This window comes from Topomyia yanbarensis, chromosome 3 (assembly GCF_030247195.1).
Source record: "Topomyia yanbarensis strain Yona2022 chromosome 3, ASM3024719v1, whole genome shotgun sequence".
Taxonomy (NCBI): domain Eukaryota; kingdom Metazoa; phylum Arthropoda; class Insecta; order Diptera; family Culicidae; genus Topomyia; species Topomyia yanbarensis.
Genome location: NC_080672.1, coordinates 372,454,244 through 372,477,743, shown reverse-complemented (window position 1 = coordinate 372,477,743; position 23,500 = coordinate 372,454,244). Strand labels below are relative to the sequence as shown.

Genomic DNA, 23,500 nt, shown 5'->3' with positions numbered 1-23,500 from the left:
ATAGAAGCATCAATTGTCTTCATTGAATTGTTTATACCATTTATAATATTCAAGATATTCAATCTCAAACTTTAAAAATCGTTTTTCTCGAAATGAGCTAAATGGCGCTTGTCATAAGATAGCACAACAGCGACGACATACGTTAGGCATAAGTACATTAGGCATAATGGACGATAGACATAATTCACAAAAATGTAAAAGTAATACCAAGGCTTTCGTTATTATGGAGATATCAATCGTACACTTGTCTTTTAGGGTTTAACGAGAGACTCGAGACGAGAAATGAAAAATACCATGCCGTATATGTATCCCTTGCAAGTGTAGGGTTTATTCTATTTTTTCCGTAGACGAGATGCAGAAAGTATCCATTGATTTAAGTCAACAGTTTGGTACAAGTACATTTCAAGCCGATTATATGTATAACCAATACAGTTGCATCCAAATATTTAAAAAAGCCAAATAATGAACAAACATTAAGTTTTGGAGTCTATGGAAACTTGCATTATTATATACAGCATCAGCCTTAGGCTACAGATTTTACGTTTGAGACAATGCCTTTTTCGTTTCGGTACCTCGTCACAGTACACAAATAAAGTCTCCCTCGTATCAGACAGTTTCCATAGTTCTATTTTGATGGCCTCAATACAATCATTGAACTTAACAATATAAGCAGTAATGTTCTTATATTAGTTGAACAAATAATAAAATGCATCATTCTTTCTTTCATGAGCTGTTCTTGAAGAGCACATATTTTCTTTTTGGACAATTGCACCATATATGTTTGTAAGAGTTAATCTAAGTTGATGTGTGTTATTCATACCTATATACAAAGTTATATACAAAGGTTATATACAAAGTTGTGGCGATAAAATGAGGTAAGTTCGTGACTTTTAGAGGGCGAAAAAGCGAAAGACAGTTCGTTAGGAGTACTATCAAAGATAGAAAAAAACAAGTTGAATTACAATCATTTTTACAAAATTCAAAACTTTTTGAGCGACTTGGCGGAATGTCACAGTTAATCTACTTAAGTCTTCCGTTTTATTCCACTATATTAATAATAATGAAAAACAATTGCTTTTCACCATCAATCAGATACTATTATTTCAACTATTACTTGTAGGCTTCTTCAGTATACATATCAGTCTAAAAAAACTGCTATTTTAGTCATTTGAAATTTATAGGTTGTACATAGAGAAATTAACGCAAGCTGAGTTTCCGCATACCATGCATTCGGTCTGCTTATTTTATTTGAGTCCTGATTTATTCAAGTATATACAGTAGAATAAAATGTTGCTCGAGTTTGATCAGCTTCCAGAGTAATGCAACCACATCTAAAAAGTTCAAACATTTACGCTCTTACCATTCTAGGCCATCACAGTTAAAAATTTATTTTCTTTAAGTGATAATTTATGCCTAACGTCCATTATGCCAATCGTCCAATATGCCTAACGTCCATTATGGCTATCGTATATTATGCCAAACGTCCATTATGCCTAACGTATTTATGCCTAACGTCCATTATGCCTAACGTACGTATGCCAAACGTCCGTATGCCTAACTTATTTATACCTAATGGGGTACACCCTGTTCCTATAGTGGTACAAGCGGTTTCGAATACATAAATTGGTTATTAAACCATCTTCATATTTTTCCTATGAAGTAGGGATTGAAAGCTTTCGTTTAATGTATTAACATTGCCCATAGATCTATTCATTGATTTTTTAGCAAAAGTTTTCCTTAAGTATGCGACTATTGGTACATCCACCCTACTTGATATCTAGTATAAAATTGACAATCTACTATTTGTGCTCATGAAATAGTTCACGAAATGATAAAATATTATTCATGTATTCGTGAACTGGTTCATGATTGATAATATATTACTCACGATACAATATCCGTGCTCGTGGAATAGTTCACAAAATCATGAAACTGGATCATGATTCTTTGTACATAATTTATGATCTATTTTGCGTGCTAGTGATATGTAGAAGATATCCCTAGTCATTTTCAATTTCATGGTCATGAAATTTTCACGAGAACAATTTAACATAATTTGAAGTATTATTCGTGGAATCATTTTTGATCGCTGCACATTTTCATGAAATGTCCAGCTGCTAGCGACCAATGATAGCTACGAACAGCAGATATAAGAAAACTATTAGGGCCTCTAACATCTTTATTCATTTCGCAAGGTTCAGTGTGATATCTGGACAGATAACGAAAACAGTGCACCACAAATTGTGTTCGTGAAATAGTTGACAGGACAAGATACCGCGAATCAGTAACACTTTTATGATTCAGTTCAAATTGTCATGTTACTCCGAGTAAAAAACCGATAGTAACCAAAAAATAACAGATCGCGATAAGGAAAAGAGAATTTACGAACACCATGATAAAACTGCTGATATCATTAACACGAGTCACATTACTCTACGTGTCAAATTTGAAAGTAAGCTGAAGAATAAAATTTAGCGATAACGCGAACAGAAATTACGAAAATCGTGACTAAGATCCTGAAATCATGAACACAAATCACACAACTCGTGACGAAAATATCAAAAATCGTGACTAAGATCCTGAAATCATGAACAGAAATAAATATAAATCTCTGCACGTGACCAAGATATTATGACAACGTGAATAGAAATTATGACAAAATTTTTGAAACCACAAACGTAAATCACATTATTCGTGATTAAAATATCAAAAATCGTGACTAAGATCCTGAAATCATGAACACGAGTCACTCTACTCATGACTAAAATATCATGATAACGTGAATACAATTTACGAAAATCGCGACTAAGATCCTGGAATCATAAACATAAATTCCGCCAGTCAGACAGAAAAATCCGATAATAAACTCATGAATGAAATAGCACGGTAGCGTGATGAGAAATCACAAACATTGCGAAAAAGCTCCTGTAATCATGAACATCGTTTGACTGTCTTCTGTGTATTCCGAAATCATGAACAAGAATCATTAAAACAAAACTAAACATGTGAAGAGGACAACAACAGTAACAAAACCAAACAATCGAATGTAACGCCATGTGTATAAACGGGGCGAACTAGTTTTTTTAAAAACACGAATACTTTCATGATTTCGAGGATTATTATTCACAAATTCAGGAACTTGGTCACGATTTTCGTAAATCGTTCAGTTCACAAAATCGTGATCTTTTGTTCATGTTTTTTTTTCGTACAAGAGGTTTATCCGCTTCGAGTTATACGTGCTCCTAGAGGAATGTCGAACTTGCTAAACTCAAAAGTTATGTAGATGAGCTTGATTTCGCAGACGTAGAAATGGTAGGTAGCATTAAAATCGGCTCGCAAAGCTTACTCTTCGATCTTCTGAGCGAAGTTCCCAAATATATGAAGTCTCGACGAGACGAGATTACATAAGCTACTTTCGAAATCGAGAGTTTTTCATGTCAGTTCGATTTGAACATTTAATAGTGAATCTTACAAAAATGAAATACTTCTTCATACACCAACCATTACCGACGAGAGCCCCTGAGTTATTTTCAATTAGATTTAACTCTTGACCATTTGCTCGTAGAATTGCGACGAGTCGCTCGAATGGGCGTTTTAAAGTGTTACTACGTAAGCCCCCGGGAAGAGATGGAATTATTCCATTTCTACTTCTTCAAAAAGAATATAAACACTTCAAATAGGAAAAAAAGTTCCAGTTTGTACTCTTGCAACAGCAAACATTCCATTAGCGTTATGGGAAATAATTGTAAAATTCAAAGACAAAGAGCTTTAGAGCGATCAATCTGAACCTCTTTCTTCTCAAATTAGTGTAACGTTTAATCAATCTTAACATTTGGGGTATTAGCTTGGGTGAGAAGTTGCTTCTTGCAATGGAAAATAGTTATCAGCGGGAGAAGTCCACTACCACTCCGTTACACAACCCAAGCAGCACCACTTGTTGACTAGCAGTTTCTACGATAAAATTCGTTGAAAAGAAGCGTACATAAACCATTATTCAACTGATTTAGCAACTTAAAAAGCGCACCAGCAAAAGTTTATGGTTATGCCACAAACCGCGGCCATTACATGTTGCAAGTGTTGCTTGGGAATGTTGTCTATAACATTGTAAAGGGTTTTCCTCAGAATAAACCAAGCCTAGAAGTTCTCCTTGACATTCAAAATGCTTTTGACAACATGCCTTTTAAATCCATTTTGGAAGCAGCACAAGGTCATCTAGTACCTTTATATATCACGAACTGGATACACGCAATGCTTAGCAACCGACAACTGCATTTTCGAGAATGTCCTCAAGGTGGTATGCTGTCACCACTTTCATGGAACCTTCTTGCCGAAGGCTTGATAAGGAAACTCAAAGAGCTTGTGTTTCCGACATATCGTTTCGCCGATGATTATTATCATGTAATAATCGCCTGTATTTGCATTAACACATGTTTTAATTTGATGTAGCTAGCATTAAGTGTTTTTGAGCAATGTTTAATCCGGTTGTCGGTTCGAATTACAGTATTTTTGGTGCCATATTTTCCTAATAACGCTATAATTGAGTAATTTTCATATCACACATATCATAACATATTCCGTTATAATTGATGGATGCTTTTGGTTACATCAAATTCAATGGAAATTTACACGTTTCTATCAAACTGCATAAGCTTTCCTTTGGTAAGAGTTCCAGCTATACTGATTTTTGTTTAGTAATATTCTTCTTCTACCAGAGACACCGTGGGACAAAGTAATTGCCAGCAATTCGAAGAAATTTGCCTATTGCTACAAAATGACCCACCAATTTATCCCGCACAACCAAAGTTCATTTTCTCACGTCGTCAAACCGAACCAGGGCGGCGCCTAATCGACCGCCTATCCAGCGTCGTCGCCGATGTGATCGCCTCTAATTCGCTCCCATAACCGTAATCACCACCATCACCATCATCATCGTTGTGACCGCGGTCGTCGTCGTCGATCGTCACCGAGCAGCCTAGATCACGGTATGCAATTTAGCCTTCGTGCGCTGCTGATGTCAAGCGCTGAATGCCTCAGTTTCTCGGAGGAGACAGCGCGCTAGCGAGAAACCTGCAATTATCCGGTAGCTAGGCTATTGATAAGTGAGCAAGAAATTGATCGCAGCAGCCGTCGTATGCCCGCGCGCCGGGGAGGGGTCTTTGGTTTGCGCTACCCGAACCGACACCGAGAGAGAGAGAGATGGGGTGAACCACACGCGGGCAAAGGAGTGCCTTCGGTAATTGCAAACCCGAGAGAAGGGTGTAATTATTCGGTGCACCCGGTTGACGGGGATTGGTGTGTTACATGTCGTTATCACACGCAAAAAAAATACCTGAGGAAAATTAAGTTTGTCTGCGTGTCAAAAGGAAGCCACCGAAACGGTTGGGGAGCAAACAAATTAAAGCAAGTCGGTCGTGTGATCGTCAGGGTTAAAATTTCGCCATATATTCACACGCTTCGAACCGCATCTAGCATCGGTAGCGCAGAACTTGAACTGCGCCGTCTAATTTGAACTTCCAAGAAACATTGTTCACCGGTGCAAATGCAATGTAAAGTGAATTTTTTTTTGCGAAAACCGTTCTCCTGCTAGAGCTGCGTGCGTGTTAATTTGGATCGCTGACTAAATAGGTACCACATAGTAGTAGTGTTTCCCACCGGGGTCTAGTCGATCGGAAAAGTATGTATATGTACTCTACTAGTGGGAAGCAACGGCAACGCAGGATAATTGCAGAATTAAGATGCAATTGCTGAATTCATTGTATGAGTACAACACCTTGAATTGTAGTATTTCTTGTTAATTTATATTAATTGCCGGATAATTGTTCTGAATTAATTGCCGTGCATGGCTGTTGATGTGTTTTATATTTATGGCTGGCCCTTTTTTGTTTGGCTTTTTAGCATTCTACCTATAGTACTGGCTACATAACCAGCATTAGTGTGTCTTTATAAAGTATCGTAATTTTATGTATACGATATGCATCGATTGCATATATTTCAGTGTTTTCGTCTGTGCACATGTGTGTGTGTTTGAAAAGTGCTACCCTGCTCGGGGGTTAATTGGTTTGAATAAAATAAAACAAGTTGCTTCCTTTTCCTTCGATTGGCATGAGCACTTTTTGTAATTGAACACACTATAATGATGGCAATTAGAATTTGCATCGAATCCGTTCACTGCCGGTCAAAACAGGCTCCTCGGGCACTGAGAAATCACTCGGTAGCTGAGTTTGGTGCACCTTGCTTGCAACTTCCATTGAAGGAACTGCCGCTGGGAAGGTAATGCAGAGAAGGAAAAGATGTTCGATTCATGTCAGAGATTTTCAACAACAACGACTTGTTTTAGTAGAAATACCGCTCGCTGACGGTGAACGTCTTTGAAAAGCTGATACTGCTAATGGTTAGAATTTTAATCTATTGGTATTATCACCCTCGTATGTTTTACGATTTTACTGTCCAATTTCACAAAACCGTTATTAAAAACATTTAAAAAGGTGCAATCGTGAATGGTTTTGTCATTTCAATCACTATGACAACATTATTGTACATATAATAACGCATTGGCGGTCAACATAATTTCATGCAGTTTACTACATCATTACAACATTGTGAAACTCGAAATGCGAAAATGAAACGATGTTGTTTCCTTTCACTATCAATATCATGACAGTTCGCCTGGTGAAAGAGTGACAAATTGAAAAATTCTTGACTTTCTCATCATCTTGTATGGCATTATGGTTTGATTAGTTTTCCGACCATGAACTGAATGCAGTCATCAACAATGTAAGATATTTGTTTCCAGTGCACGATTGTTAATTGTAGATCTGTGGTTTTAATTTACATGTGAAACATAGTATTATATTATATTATATTTTCTAAAAACAGTTATATATAAAGAAAGTTCTACCACGATCCAATGCGAAAATAATCAGACCAGGTTCCCAAACTAGATCCGCAAACTAGTAAATGTTCACTTCAGTTTTGCTGAGCATGTTTTGCTATACGAATTGCAATTTTTTTCATTTTCTTTGCAGGAAAATTTAATGTCCAAATTGCACTAAAAAGGCGTGGCCTATATCAATTCCGCGGATTGCGCGAATGATTCCTACTCACTTACGTGAATACAACGGCCACGTATCTGCTAGAAACACCTACCTGTTTGTTAGTGTTAGTATCGCTTTCATTGCGAATTTATACCCTTTCATCCGCTCTTTTTCTTCTTCAATGGTTTCCGCTGACTTTATATTTAGAGCAACGTGAATTGTAACTTTGGAGGGATTGCCATTTTCGGCTAGGGAGAACATGGAAATGAAAGGAATGAAATTTGTAAAATTCGGCGCATCTGTATGTAACCGGACATTGTTATCTGTTCCGAATTATCTATTATCGTAACTGTCATTATATGTAGACACTTTTACTTTCCAGATTTGTATTTGTGTATTTAGAATTTTCATTACAAATTTGTTAAGCTTCCCCGGAATTTTCCAAAGTTGAAACTTTTGCTGGAATAATAATCGAGCCTTACTTAACGTACGAGAATGAATTTCCACATAATGATTTTTCTCGCATTCGTACCGTAACTCTCAGACAGTTCGGGTGTGTTTTTATTTCTGTGCGGTGTGCGATTAGACGCTTGCCTCGGTGTTGCTTTGTGTCTTTTCTCAAGGCCACATTCCTCAAACTTCTGCTCGCGCGTAAGGATTAAACAATAGCCAGCTGTATAAGCTGAATCGGTTCGTCGTTGGACGCCAATTTAAACATTAGTTAGTGGTTTTTATCTCTCTTAACACATTTAAGACACCCCCCCCCCCTGTTCCGAACGCTCCCCAGATCTCTCAAAATGGGCCATTTGTGATCTTCGTTCGACCCAAGACCATATTACGACATTGTTTGCTGTGAGCACTTTACGCGAGATTGTTATGTACGGGGAAGCGCGACCATTCGGACCGCCAGCTGTTTCTCAGCTATGGTAATATTATGAAAAGTATACGGTCATGGCTCCAAAAATGGCAACCACAGAAAAAAAATTATGAAATTTTGCGTCAAACTGTTTTTTTCCATATGTATATAACCTCAAATATTAAACAATATGAGTGGTGAGCCCAGAAAAAAAAATCCATGTCTGTCATTTATAAAAGTTTGTTGATGCTTCTTGCATGACCTGAAAAGGACTAGAAAACCGTAAGGAGATAGAAAGGTAAACAAAATACACATTTTCAACTGTTTGCCTGGTACAACATTTTTCCATCGTAATCTAATTTAAATTTGATGATATTGCTTGAAAATTTGATATTAATATGGATTAATGCTTTTTTTATTGTGAAGTAATGAAAAGCAAACAACTTGTAACGTGACAGATCCAAAATTCGAAAAAATTGTGGATTGCACCAACAGCTGAGGGATTCCATGAGAAACCGGCCGACCGCAAAATATGACCATCGTCGATTCGAACGAAACTTTGCAGGTGTGTTCGCTGTATGAATCTCCCTGATATTCTCTGGTAATTTGAATATTTTGATACAAGAGTAATTTTTCAAAAGGGCGTAAACGTTTCTACGCGTATGAATTTCAATTTTTTTTTGTTCGATTACTGTATTTTATACAGCAAAACTATCTGAGAACTAGTTACAGGGAATGAATACTTCTGTCCGAAAAAAATATACACTGAAAAAAATGTTGTGTCATTTTTCAAAAAAACTAAAATTTATGATAAAAATTTAAATTGCGAAAAAACCCATTTTTTTAAAAATTTTTATATTTTGTTACCAAAAACCTAAAGGGAAAAGAAACATTTTGATTGTGATTGCATGATGGAGAAAAAATCGGTAAAAAAGTTTTTCTAACAATAACTTCGTACATGTTTTTAAATTTCATACTAATTGACATATAAAATTGTAATTTTATTACAGAATATAATTCTAAGCATCATTTAAAATGAAAATGCATTTAACAAAAATCTTCCAAAATGCGATAGTTTTCGAGATATTTGAAATTTTGCTACTTCAAAAACAATTAATTCGTGTAATTATGCTCTTTTTAAAAGTTATTCGCGTTGCCCCATCAAAAAATGACAAACATTTAATGTTTATCGTTTTAAAGACGTAAAAGCAACCTTTTTAGTGTATTTGTATCATGGAGAAGCTTTCAATAAAAAAGTTTTCCTAACAACAACTTTTGACATTTTTTATAATTCTTACTATTTGCAGTCAAAAATACAATTTTCTTTTCGAATATGATTCCAAACGCCATTTTAAATCGAAATGCTCTTAACAAAAATTTTCTGAAAAGTATTAGTTCTCGAGATATTTTAACTTTTGTTTTAATAACACAATTATTTTGCTTTATTACGACCTTTTCATAAGTTAGTCGCGTTTCTCCATCAACAGTAATAGGTTTTTCAAAAGTCCCGTAAACTTTCGTGCAACTTTCTCTTTGACTTCAAGGCGATATTGTAAACCATTTGAAAGTTACATGAAAGCAACCAAAATATATTTCAACCATAGGGTCTGTTTATTAAACTATATAGCTGAATCATATGTTGGTTGTTTTCATGTAACTTTAAAATGATGTCAAAGAGAAAGTTACAGGAAAGTTTACGGGCCTTTTGAAAAACCTATTATCGTTGATGGAGAAACGCGACTAACTTATGAAAAGGTCGTAATAAATCAAAATAATTGTGTTGTTAAAACAAAAGTTAAAATATCTCGAGAACTACTACATTTTAGAATTTTTTTGTTAAGAGCATTTCGATTTAAAATGGCGTTTAGAATCATATTCAAAAAGAAAATTGTATTTTTGACTGCAAATAGTAAGAATTATAAAAATATGTCAAAAGTTGTTGTTAGGAAAACTTTTTTATTGAAAGCTTCTCCATGATCCAAATACACTAAAAAAGTTGCTTTTACGTCTTTAAAACGATTAACATTAAATTTTTGACATTTTATGATGGGGTAACGCGAATAACTTTTAAAAAGAGCATAATTACACGAATTGTTTTGAAGGAGCAAAATGCATTTTGATTTAAATTGTGCTTAGCATTATATGCTGTAATCGAATTACAATTTTGTATGTCTATTAGTATGAAATTTAAAAAAATGTACGAAGTAATTGTTAGGAAAACTTTTTTACCGATTTTTTCTCCATCATGCAATCACATTCAAAATGTTTCTTTTCTCTTTAGGTTTTTGGTAACAAAATATAAAAAATTTAAAAAAATGGGTTTTTTCGCAATTTAAATTTTTATCATATATTTTTTTTTTGAAAAATGACATTTTTTTCAGTGTATATTTTTTCAGACAGAAGTATTCATTCCCTGTAACTAGTTCTCAGATAGTTTTGCTGTATAAAATACAGTAATCGAACAAAAAAAAATTTGAAATTCATGCACGTAGAAACGTTTACGCCCTTTTGAAAAGTTGCTCTTGAGTCAAAATAATCTTATTACCTGTGGAAAATATTTAGTCTTGCATGACGGTGAAACGTGTAAAGTTTCATTGGAATCTAAGATGGTCGGTCACGATTTTAAAGATTTTCGGACGGATCTTCGTGGAATTCCTCAGCTTGCATACAATGTTTAACCTACATTTTTTTCCCTACTACTTTGAGTATTTTTGAAACTGTATTGTGAAAACCTTAAAGTTTTATTCATTTTTGGAGAAAACGCATTTGATCTTCACGAATTTCGCGCTAACTCGAACAAATGTTGGCAGCACCCTCGCAGATTTCAATGAAACTTTCTGTACATGAGAACTTTGTCACAAAAAGCCACTTTGCATACTTTGTTTTTCCAAAAAAGATCTAGACTGTCTTTTGAAAAGGGTCAAACTTTTTTTACCATTTTTTTGAAATGGCTAAAGTCTAAAAATGACAAATCCTACAAAAAAATGTTATAGGAGTGATTTTCACAAAATTAGTCATATTTTTGAATAAAAATATTGAAAACATTCTTCATCAACCTACACTGAAAAAAATAGATTTTAAAAATTTAAAGTTGATTTACAAGAAAACCCCATTTTTAATCTGGATGAAATTTTGTTCCAAGATAGGTAATTAGATGTTAGATGTGTTTTATTATAGAGGATTTAACCCTAAGGGTCATTCTCCTCCGAGATAGGTAATTATGTTCCCTACCTACCGTCAAAAATTCAAGTTGGGTACTTTCAAGGAAATAAAGTTATTTGAAAAAAAATATTCTTGTCCAAACTGAATTTTTTTTTCAGTATTTTTTTATCGAAAACTAAACCATCGAAAGTCATAATCATCTCAGAATCCATTTTCCCAACTGCTAGTTGCCTGATACATACAAAAAGTAACAGTAACGAATTTGGAATTAACTAACTTGAATGAAGACTAGAATACTGGAAGACTGTAGTTTAGTTGTTCATCTCAAAAATGATAAATTTTATGAAACAATTGAGCAGCAACACAATACAAAATAAGAAAAACTTCGCAAGCTTGTGTAGATTCCAGTATGAATTAAGCGCAGAATGGCACTTTTTAGCAACATATTATGGAAAAGGACCCTGTGATGCTGTTGGTGGCACTCTCAAGCGAATCGCAAAAAGAGCCAGTCTTGCTAGCGACTATGGAAATATAACTCCCCGAGAGTTATATAACTGGGCAGTTGAACAAAATGATAAAAATATCACAAAATTAAATTTATGCTACATATCCACTGAACAGTACAACAAAATGTCAGAAGAACTCAAAGAACTGTATAATAACGCCTAAACAATATAATGCACTCAGTAATTCCACAGTTTTGTGCCTATTCCTGGTTGCAAAGTACAGCCGAAAAGGTATTCAGAAGATGAACCAAAAATATTTTCCTTGTATAGAAATAATACAAAATAGCATACATGAAGATAGTTTTAAGACAAAGGTTATATATAAAAATAAATAAATAATTATGTAAAATTCTATACGTTATGTTGTGGTGGTTATTTCTTTCCCTGATCCTAAACTCAGAACTAAAGAATAATGAAAAATAAGTAATATTTGTTTAATGACAAAAACTTTTTTCAATGGGATTCTTGATTCATAAAATTCATAAGTTGCTAAATTAGACAATATTTTCTCACAAACTGAGTTGCATCGAATTCTGAGATTAATATGACTTTTATTGGTTTCATTTTCGATAAAAATACACTGAAAGAAAGCAGTTTGGACAAGGAAAAGTTTTTTTAAACAACTTTTTTCCTTGAAAGTGACCAACTTGAATTTTTGACGGTAGGTAGGGAATTACACATCTTGGAACAAAATTTCATCCAAATCAAAGATGTTTTTTGTAAATCAACTTTTTAAAATCGATTTTTTCAGTGTAGGAGTCGATGAAGATTTTTTTTCAATATTTTTATTGAAAGATTTGTGAAAATAACTCCTACAACATTTTTTTGTGGGATTTGTCATTTTTAGACTATAGCCATTTGAAAAAAAAATTGAAAAAAAGTTTGACCGTTTTCAAAAAACAGCCTAGATCATTTTTGAAAAAACAAAGTATGCAAAGTTGCTTTTTGTGACAAAGTCTTCATGTGCAGAAAGATTCATAGAAATCTGAGAGGGTGCTGTCAACTCTTAATACGATTTAGCGCGAAATTCGTCAATAATTATTTGCTTATTATCTTTCTTTTTACCATTAGCTGTTTCTCCGAATTACATACGATAATTAACAGTTTCATCATTTCTGGATATCACGAAGTAAAAGAGAAGTCTGTGATGCGGCGATTTGTAGCGATGTGGCGCTACATTATTTAGGCGTCAATGTTATTCATTCCATTACGTCAGTAACGAAAGTTCTTCAAGAATTGTAAACTAATTAGTTTCGGTTTGTGACAAGTCTAATTATAAATATATATTCACGTTGTTTACTATCTGTTTTATCGAAATATGCGGCGAAAAAGATGTCGCAAATATGCTAAAAATTTAGTTTTCAAGTTTAAACAAAATGGATAGGTAATGTCAAAGACATAACGAAGTGAAGTATCATACACTTAGACTGTTGATTCAAATGCTGCAATTTTTACTATCTTCTGCATATTGCATTAAAATAAGCTATTTCTGGTGGAAGTACCGATATATTGTTACACGTACATTGGAATGGAAAATATTCAAACATCCATAGGTTTCTTCAAGATTATAAAATGAATCTAGAATAACTTTTAAGTCATATGTTTTACTTACGATTATTGACAGGGACGGCACCACACTTTGAGCCCGAGTAGATAGTAAGAAAAGCATAGCGTGATAGCTTTATTACTGGGAAAACGTCACATTTTCGCAATACATACGCTTACAAGGCATTCACATAAATCACTTACGATGCGATTGTGCAAATAGAATCGTGGCTCTACCTCCAAAATTTCATAGTGCGTATTGTGTACAAATATGTGGCAAATTTCAAATGTTAGGTTTGGTCGTAAGTTTCAAGTGGGTAATTACCCACTGGGTTATTTTCAAGTGGGTAGTACTATCTATACTACCCACATTACCCACCGGTCCAGATTATTGAATATTACATTACACATATGAATAGTGGGATTCGAATGTATTCGTCTAGCTGCATATGCACAAATAAAGTAAATTAAGGGACAAATTAGATAACAAATACTTTTTAGACTAACTGTAAGTTAAACTCACTCCACGGTTAAAAGCCAACAAAAGGGCATTTACGCGTGGGATGTCAGCATTAGAGAGTTAAGGCGAATACCCTATAAACAATATGTTCAAATTTTACCCAAGCAAACAAAATAAGTGAACTGAACTTTAGACTTTTTAGCCGAACATAAAATAATCCAGTATTGGCTAGGAGGTGCAAATCCCGTCATACATGCACCTCTTACACAATTATTCTGATTCTACGGATCGTTATAAAACTGTGTTTATAGCAGCATATACGATGATATGTAAAACGTTTTCCCAGTTTACCTCGAGGACCGAGTACTAAAAGTTTTCCAGGGTAGTGCAACAATACTTCATAAACTCGTAAGCTTTACGAAGCAATTCGAATCAGTGCACCAACAGAAACTTCTAATATCAGCAGCCAATAAACCAACATCATCTCCTTCACACAACGCAACAACCAGTGCTATTAAAAAATTCTCAATCGCACCCGAACTGCCGCTTGTCAGAAGAAAACGAACCAAAGAGCGCACTCCAATTTATACTACAATATACACACCGCGGTGCACTCTGGAGCGCGCGCCGTGGTGAATTTATCGGAACACGCCACACATAATTTAACGAGCAAGAGAGTGGGGTCCCTCGCACCCAACCACTTCATCGTAAATCCGTTTATTGAGCTGACAAAAAACGTAGTAGCTACTACGACTTCAGAAAGTAAACTTTCGAATTTTTCATATGTTCCATTTTTTTGTGTTGTCTATTAAACGGCAAGACCGATCATGGTCCATCTCACTAGATGCTCCATTTTTATACTTATGTCGCCGTTCAGTCCTGTCCTAGCAACGCTCGCTGCTTGATCGAATTGTACGGACCAATCATGGTGCAGATAATTACTGCTTCAATAAAATCCATTGTTTCCGTTATTTTAGTGATTGTTCAATGTACATTCTGTGGAAATACACTCAAGTTTTTTTTATGCGGGGGATACAGGCTGCGTAAACGAAACCCGCGTAAATGAAAACCGCGTAAATTTCAAAACCCGCACAAAAAGCACCGCGCAAAAAACCGCGTAAAAAACCTGAGTGTAGTTACAATATTGTTGTGCACATTTCCAAACCGATAGCTAAAACATCTTTTATTCATTTTATTCTGCTCAACGGCAGATATTCACGATAATAAATCGGGAAATAAAAAACGGGACCCCTATATGAACCTAAGGAGTGTTCTACTTCAAAACAAATCGCAAAAGTTCATCCTTCATTGAAAACTGACAATGATTAAATCTTGTGTTCAGTTCTAGCTACTTTAATTAACTCATTCGACCGTGTGTTCTTCAGTCTAATAGACGTTCGACCGTAAAACCATTTGGCCTAACCACCATTCAGCCTAATGTCCTTTGGCAGAACAGCTTTCGGCCGAATCTCCTTCGGACCACTGACCCTGTATCATTTGAACAAAATAGGAACTCGATTCCACCAATGCATAGCCACCGGGAAAAGTGACCAACAAATCTTAAGTAGAATTATACACCCACCATTCAATCATCTATGCCAGTTCTGCATCCCTACCCAGACCAGCCGTCATAAGCGTGTGACTATATCGACTGAATCGATAATGGAATTCCGCCTAGAGGAGGGGTGCTACAACGATATGGTGGTTGTGAAGGGGAACAAACCTAATAATAACAATGCTAACCCCCGAAGTTCACTTGGAGACTTAGAATAGCTCTCTGTTATTATTTATAGTGCATAGAAATTTCATAGTCGGGCAAAAAGAGAATGTGCAAAGGTAGACAAATTATAAATAGAGAAATATACATAACCAACAAAATAAAAAATGGATTTTTTTCAGTTCATTATATGATTTTCATTTTGTTCAGGTCTTTTCAAATTTTCTACCTTTTTAAATTCTTGTTTGCATAGCTATAAAGTTTCTATGCACTACAAATAATAACAGAGCTATTTAAAGTTTTCAATCGAAACATTGTATTAGTATAAAGTAAAGTTAAAGTGAGATAGAAATTGGTAACAAGAACGAGAAAAAATCATGGCAAATATTGAATAAGTAACAAAATATTGAACAAATGTTAAAAAATACTGAAAAACGGAAAAAGTGAGAGAGGTAAAAATTAAAACAGTAGTAAACAAGAATATGAAAAGATTGATGAAACAAAAAAACTCGATGAATCGAGAATATTAAAAATGTTTGAAATGTTAGGTACGAAAAAAATGTTTAATATTTTAAATCAAGCGAAAAAATGGGTAAAATGTTTAAAATAATTACAGTAATAGATATATGTAATAACGCAAAAATTAAGTAAATATGAAAAATGAACGGCGCCGGTATTGATCAAACTTCAGGATTACCAGGAGTTGCACATTGAAAGATGTTTCGCTACTCCCAAGCATAATTATCTACTAATGCTATGTGCAAATTCAGCTAGTCCATATCGATAACGGAGTAGCAGCCAGGGGTGGTCGCACAAGCTCAACTTGGGTCAGTTATACGATACATCCAAACTAATCCAATTTGGGGCTAGTTAGACACTGAATTGAAACAATTCACACAAAATATGCGAACGCAATAGGCTTGTTCCGAGTGATGTTTCGGGTAGCCAATTACAACAAAGTTGCTGTATTTCTCATTAGTGGAGAAAAATTTGAGTAAAACTATTTTTCTTCACTACGGAGAAAATTGTTTAAAACCAAATTTGCGAATAAAAACACAAAACCTATAACTAAACTAGTTATGGAATTTGCATTTCTCCTTCGAAAGAAAAGAAATTAACTGCAAACCAGTTCAAAAAACGAAAAAATGTAAACTATAAAGAATGCACTTAATATCACAATTGTTAAAATTAAATTAAAAGCAAAAAAATGATAGATGTAAGAATTATAAAAAATGCCAAAAGTGAATGTGTGCTTTTAGTCCTGCACGAATAAAACCTCGAATAAATTGAATAAATTATAGAAAATTAAAAAAACTAATGAAATGTAAAAAAACAATGAAGCAAAACAATTGAAAAAAGTTATTCTATTCATTAAACGAGTAGAATGATTAATTTAAATCAAATTATTTTTTTTCGAGAGTTGTCCTACTGGAGCTGTAGAGCTAGGTTCTCCGAAGGGCTCCCCGTCAGAATCACATACTACAATTTGCAGACGAGACAGACAATGTCGCCCACTAAAACACTGCATTGGGCCAATCGTAGTGGGCCGTGATTCTGAATGTGATATTCATTGTACGGTTCAGGTATGTGCGGGCGTAGGGACTCGCGATCGCGTGTATAATCGCGAAGAGCTCGAGCATTTGTACGTTAACGTGTTCGATCGTGTGTGCGTTTGTATGTCGCGTGTGCTAACGTGTATGTAACTTCGCGTGTATGAATTCCATTCTATAACCGTGTGTCTTTCGCATATTCGCGTGTGTTCTTAGATAATCGCGCGCGGATCGTGAATCTAATACTTTATTTTTTGGTGTACTGCTAAGATGCTAAAAGAGTGTGAGATCCCCCATATCACTAGAGTGCCCGGTGACGTCGCCATGGGACGCGTTGTCTAGTGGATATTTGCTTTATTTTTCGATTGGTCCCACTGAATGTATGGACCTAGGTTTTTAGGACAGATAGTAATGGTTTCAGGACGTGACAGATTCATGAGCGCGCGAAAACGGACGTTTGTAGGTTCGTGTTTGAGACAGCGTTTGAAACTTCGTGAGTGCTAAAACGTTCTCCTTATTACCGGAGTGTTATTAAGTTTGCGCGATCGCGAACGTAGGTGAGCGTTGTTAATCGCAAAAGCCTTAAGCGTTCGTACGTTAACGTGTTTGTCACGTGTGCTCGCGTTCATGTGACTTCGCGTGTACAAGACTGGAATTAGTAACCGTGTGGCATTTCCTATATACGCGTGCGTTCTTGGATGGGCACGCGGACCTTCATTCTGATAGTTTTTGGTGTACAATTCACATTCTGACAGGGAGTACGTTACCCCATATCACTAGAGTCCTCGGCCATGTCGCCATGTAAAGTGGTGTCCAGTGGATATGAGAGCTTTCTTTTTTTAATTGATCCAATTGAAGGTATGCACCTGGTCTGCTGATATCAAGGATAGAAACATCCGGAAGTGATCGATTCATGATCGTGCGAGTGCGGGAGTTTTTAGGTTCACGCTTGAGACCGCGTTTGAAAATTTATAGGAGCTGAGACATTCACTTTATCACCGAGATGTTATCATGTTTACGAGATCGCGGGTGTAGGTGCCGGGGATGGTCGCGTAGGGCTTAAGCATTTGTATATTAACGTGATTGTCACGTTGTGTGACTTCGCGTGTATAATTTTGATTTTATAATGATGTAGCGTGTATTCTTGTTTGATCGCGCGCGGACCGTGAATCTTATGCTTAATTTTTAGTGTATGGTACAGATGGTAGTCCGTTTCCCTATGGGGAAACTTGAGTTCCAGGTCATGTCACCATGGAACGTGTTGTTTAGTGAATATGAGCGTCACTTTTTTGATTGGTTCAACTGAAGGCATTAGTCCAGACTGGTAAAACTTTCGGACGTGACCGTTTCATGATTGCGCGAGATGTGGGTTAATGTTTGAGAGCGCGTTTTGAAGTTTAAAGGTGCCACGTTTACTTAACTACCGGGGTGTTTTCATGTAGGCGAAATTGCGGGCACAAGTATATGTGGATTACTGCAACTGCATGGTCGCGCCTGTGTTATCGCGAAGGCCACGAGCGTTTGTACCTATATGAGTATAGATAGCGTATAGTAAAGATATACTAATAAAAGGAATCATGACATGCCGAATAAAGAAAAAAAGATGCAAAGAGCTTGACTAGAAGTGTATAAATTGAACAATACTATTTTGGTATACATAAATAATGGAAAAACAAACTAATAGATGCACAAAAGAAACAGACCAATGAAGTAGAATAGAAAAACACATGTAACATGCAATCAAACTCGTCTAAATGCAGCAAATGTTGTATATTTATCTTTAACGACAATTGCATGCTGTTAGACTTGCATCATTCTATGCTGGCCGGGAATGGATGACTCACGTGCGTCGGTAAATTTATTTTACCCTAATTTATCCAACCCGACTTTCCCAAATGAATAGAACCAAATGCTCAGATTGATCACCAGAAGTATCAGCCACTATTCTATCGTACACGTCAGTTCTGCATCCATTCCCTGACCCAACTGTCACAAATACTCAGACATACGACTAGCACATAACATTTGTACACTAGTACGAAAAACTACGATTATCACAAAGCTACAACTAATAGGTTTCGACTTATTCTACTTTATTAAATTAATTTAATTAGTATATGCACAATGACGAACTCGACCGATAAATGGACACACAATGACTCCCTCTGTGAGCCCCGTCCACGGATACCACCAATAGAACAATATTTGCAAACACGGCACATAGCAAAAGTCAATCTACGTCGATCCGCCAGTCGGCCACGCCACCGCGCATAGACCAGTGGTTTAGCGTTGGTATGCGCAGGTGCAGACTATGAAGAAATATATAACATAAAAAGGCGCATAAGCCCTCTCGGTCTCCTCGATGTACCACTATCGAGGCGTAATGCAATACCCATCTTAAAGCAATTGTCTGTCAGAGGTTATGTAGAACTGATGCACGCAATATGCTTGATGATGTTTGCAATACCGTCAAACCCCTAAACCTTTGGGAGCGAATAATTTAAATCAAATTATTCAAATAAATAAATCAAATTATATCAGATCGTTAAATAAAAAATTTTAAATGTTCAGAAAACGTTACAAAATGAATAAAATAAAAGATTACATTGAGTAAAATTAAACAACAGGATGAAATGAATAAATGAAATAATAGAACGGAATTATTAACATTAATAATATGTATGAAAAGAAAAAAAATAATAGAATGAATGGTATGAATAAAATGAATAAAGTCAATCAAATTGATTAAATGAATCAAAAGTACAAAGGGAATAAAATGAATGAAATAAAAATGAATAAAATGCAAATAATTGATTTAATTAATTATATGAATTAAATGAATTATAGAAATTAAATGGATACAATTGGTCGGTGTTAAGTCAGACAGGACTAAGTCGCAAAACATCAAAAAGTAGGATAATGATAGCGCTGGATAAAGAATTTCTTCAGCTACATTTGGCAAAAATTAATTTTCAATTATAATGTAAAAGTGCCTGCGATATAAACTTTAAACTCGTATTTTCTCAAAATCAATATATTGTCACTTAGTCCGGTCTGACTTAACACCGACCAATTAATATAATAATAAATGTAGTAAAATTAATAAAATTAATAAAATTATTAAAATAATAAAATAACATGAACAATATAAATGAAATGAATTAAATTGATGAATTGAATAAAATAAACAAAACAAAAAACGAAATGAAAAAAGGAATGAAATGGATGAAACTAATAATTTAAACAAGATTCAAAATAAAAAGAAAGTAAATAAAACAAATAAATAATATCAATAAAATTAATATCAATAAATCAATCAATAAAATAAAATAAAAAATGAACAGAAATGAAGAAAATATAAACATATTGTGATGAGTTGAACTACTGAAATGAAGAAATAGACAGTATCTTGAAAACTGAAAAGAATTATAGAATAAGTTAAAGTGTGTCAAATCAATAATTTGGATGGAATGATTAAAATGAATTAATTGAAAAAATTCGAAAAATATTTAAATGAATAAATTGAATAAAATGTTCGAACTGAAAAATATGGATGAAATGCATAAAATGAAAACAGTACATAAAAAAGTTAAATGCACGAAATGAATAAATTAACTCTAATGCACAAAATGAATAAAAAGAACACTGAATGAAATAAATGATTAAATAAAATGATCATTATTTAAAATTAGGCCAGTATTAAAAACACATGAAATAAACCAAACGAATAAAATCCGTGAAATAAATAAACCGAAAAAATTGGTATATTGAATGAAATTTAAGACAAAAATTATTTAAATAAAATAAATTTATAAAACAAGTTAAACGAATTTGAGAATCATTGAGAAATATTTGTGAAAATCCCATTGTTTGAATAATGGCTAATTAATATATAATGCAATATCTAGTGTTTCCATTCTTTTCTCTTCTCACTTTTTCGTTTTAGTTGTTCTTCACTTGGCGTCGTCGTTTAAGATTATCTGATGATTCTATTTTATTGATAGACCTTAATTAGTTATCAGGACACCGCAATGTTTGACTTATTTTGGAATTCTCAGATTTCTGAAAAAATATTTATTTTGCGTCAAATGACCAACGGACCATGGAAAGGTTTAATACAAACAGGTGAAAAAAGGTTTTTATCCCATAGAAGTAAAAAAAGAAGAGTGCGAAATGTCTAGGATTATTTTATTGTCGATAGCACAAAAGCCGTGCACTCAGTCGATTACAATGCAGTCTCTTTCCAGTTATCCTTATAGCTTGCGAATCGTTTTATTCGGAATTCCCACTCCTGAGATATGGATCCTGTACAAACCAGTACCATTAAAAAGAAATGGTTCAAACTATCAGAATATGTAGAATATGATTTTAATTTTTTGCAAACAAGTATATTTTAGTCACATTGTCCCTTACGAACTTTTGAAAACCCAGCCTAGACATATTCACATGCAAAGTTGAAAATTCGTGTGAGTAAACCAGAATCGACCGTTATATGTTAACATTTTACATGAGCCAAACTCGTTTCGATATGGCGGTGTTCCGATAAAAATTTTATGCCAGTCTAGTAGATGGTCCAGAGAAAGATTCATTGGGGAAAAATATAGGCAATCTTGACTCGAGAGACTGTTGCTGTTGCAAAACTCTACGTAAACTTGGAGCAATTGAGTTTTGTGACCGGATCGAACGAAGATTCAAGCTGGACTGGTAGTACTGAAGGTTAGTAAATTCAATGAAAGCTTTTAATGAAGGTGTGCAAAAAAATGCGCTCCGTGAACTTCCCCTAAGGGGAATTGAACATCTGCTCAACCAAAATATCTCGAATAACATCGGCAACTGGTGCATTATTATCTCAGACATACTACGGCAGTTCATTTTATCTTCCCCCACCTACATATACATATAGGATGTATCCTAAACGGAACAGCTTCAGGCATTTCATTCTTCGAAACATCATCCCATGAAAAAGTTGGAATTGTTAGTGGAATTGTAGCAGCAACCACGGATCGGGGTAGAAATACGTTTCACGCTTCTTCCTTCGTTTAAACGCGACGACACCACCATCACTGCTCTCGGCTGCTGGCCGGTAGTTTCATGGGTTAGACGGTATGAGGAAAAGAAAGAACATAACTGAGGCTGGACTAACACCTGAAAATCAGTTCTCCCTCGTCGTTAGCCATGGTAAAGCCGGCTAAAAAGCAAAAGTTAATAAGTCAAACAAAAAAAAAAGTTCGTCGGTGGCTGCCGCGCCGTCAGAATCGAATGATCGGCTGCTGTGAAGAGGTTAGGTTCAGTGCCAACGACATCGATCAATGAAAGGTGCCACGGGTTTGCTTTCGAGAGAAGCGGCGAAATGCAAACAACAGGGAAAACCTGTTCTGCGAAGTACATATTGAACCTTCTGGAGAAACATCAGGATCATCTGTCCAACTAAACTGCACTCGTTGGTTTCAAATGATCTAACACACCTTCGGATCTGACTGAACACTTACCGGTATCGGATCATTGCCCTGGTCCGAGTCCTGATCGTAGCTTCCATCCAGTTGGGTTTCACAAAGCTCCATCGGGGAGCCATACGCCGGCAAAGGGAGCGGGTTTTTGGACCGAATTTTTTCGTTTGACTCTCGAGCGATAGAACCGCTCGAACTTAATGGGACCGAGTAGGAAATTTCAATACAAATTCTAGTTAGTTTGAAACGAAGAGAACGAAAAAAATTGACACACGCGACGATTTGTTCCAACTATACACCATAAAATGCAATCAACAGTACAACACAATTCGCAATTAATTTAACCCTATAAACAAAGCTTCCACCTAGCGCACTAAGCCTTCCGATAAGAAGAAATTCCAATTTTACACTCAACGTGTATCAACCGCAACACACAGGCACTTCGAATCGAAAAAAAGTCAACCGTTGTATAATCTAGGAATTGGTCACTACCTACGATATTCGTCCTCCAACAAACTGTGCGGTGTGTGATGGTGGAATGGAGGCAGGTAACGGGAACGAAGCAAACTCAATTTTCGTTCGGTTATTGTTATTGTTTCCTTTCGCGGGGTCGCCACACTAATCACAAATTGAATGTCACGCTTGTAAAGTGAATTATTAATTGTTTTGTGCTTGTGGGGGGTAAAACTGACCGATCGACCGACCGACGCGACGCGACGTATTTACCGAAGCACAGTAGGAGGATGGCGAATGAAGCGTTCCACCGGCAGCTTCCAGTTTCGAGTTTGTGTTCGATGGAATTGGAATCATACGGAATTTGCGGTTCCCGCTAAAATTGGAAGCCGGTGGAATATTCGTTATCGGTCGGTATGGAAATTTTAGCTAAACTATTGACAGGTTTGACAATTATCGTTCGGGAGCCGAGGGGATTGGATAATGGTAGAAAAGCAATAAAGGGTAAACTATGATCAATTGTTTTGAAAGCAGCGCCAACTGGTCGTCAAACGAGAACACAGAGACAACTGTTGGGATGATATGATGTTCGAAAATATAGTTGTCTGTGATGAGAATTTTACAAATTGAAAAATGGTTCCTTTGTGGAGGAGGTTTCATGTGGACCGTAATTTTTATCGAGAGTTTTTCTACTGGAGCTGTAAAGCTTCTCAGAAGGGCTCCCCGTCAGAACACTCACTACAATTGCAGCCGAGATGGGAAATATCACC

The 23,500-nt window shown here is 35.4% G+C and overlaps 1 protein-coding gene across 5 annotated transcripts in view; it reads right to left on the bottom strand.

Annotated features, from left to right (window-relative positions):
• The window catches only part of LOC131688433 (protein dead ringer), a 364,954-nt gene that overhangs the window by 320,800 nt on the left and 20,654 nt on the right, over positions 1-23,500 (bottom strand). For 4 of the 5 annotated variants that reach the window (XM_058972653.1, XM_058972655.1, XM_058972657.1 and 1 more), the window contains exon 1: positions 22,320-23,139. The exons of the other annotated variant lie outside the window; for it this stretch is intronic. In XM_058972653.1, coding sequence (XP_058828636.1) covers positions 22,320-22,391 — 72 coding nt within the window. In that variant the 5' untranslated portion in view covers positions 22,392-23,139. Of the gene's footprint in view, positions 1-22,319; positions 23,140-23,500 lie in introns of those variants that run through there. 5 annotated transcript variants of the gene reach the window in all.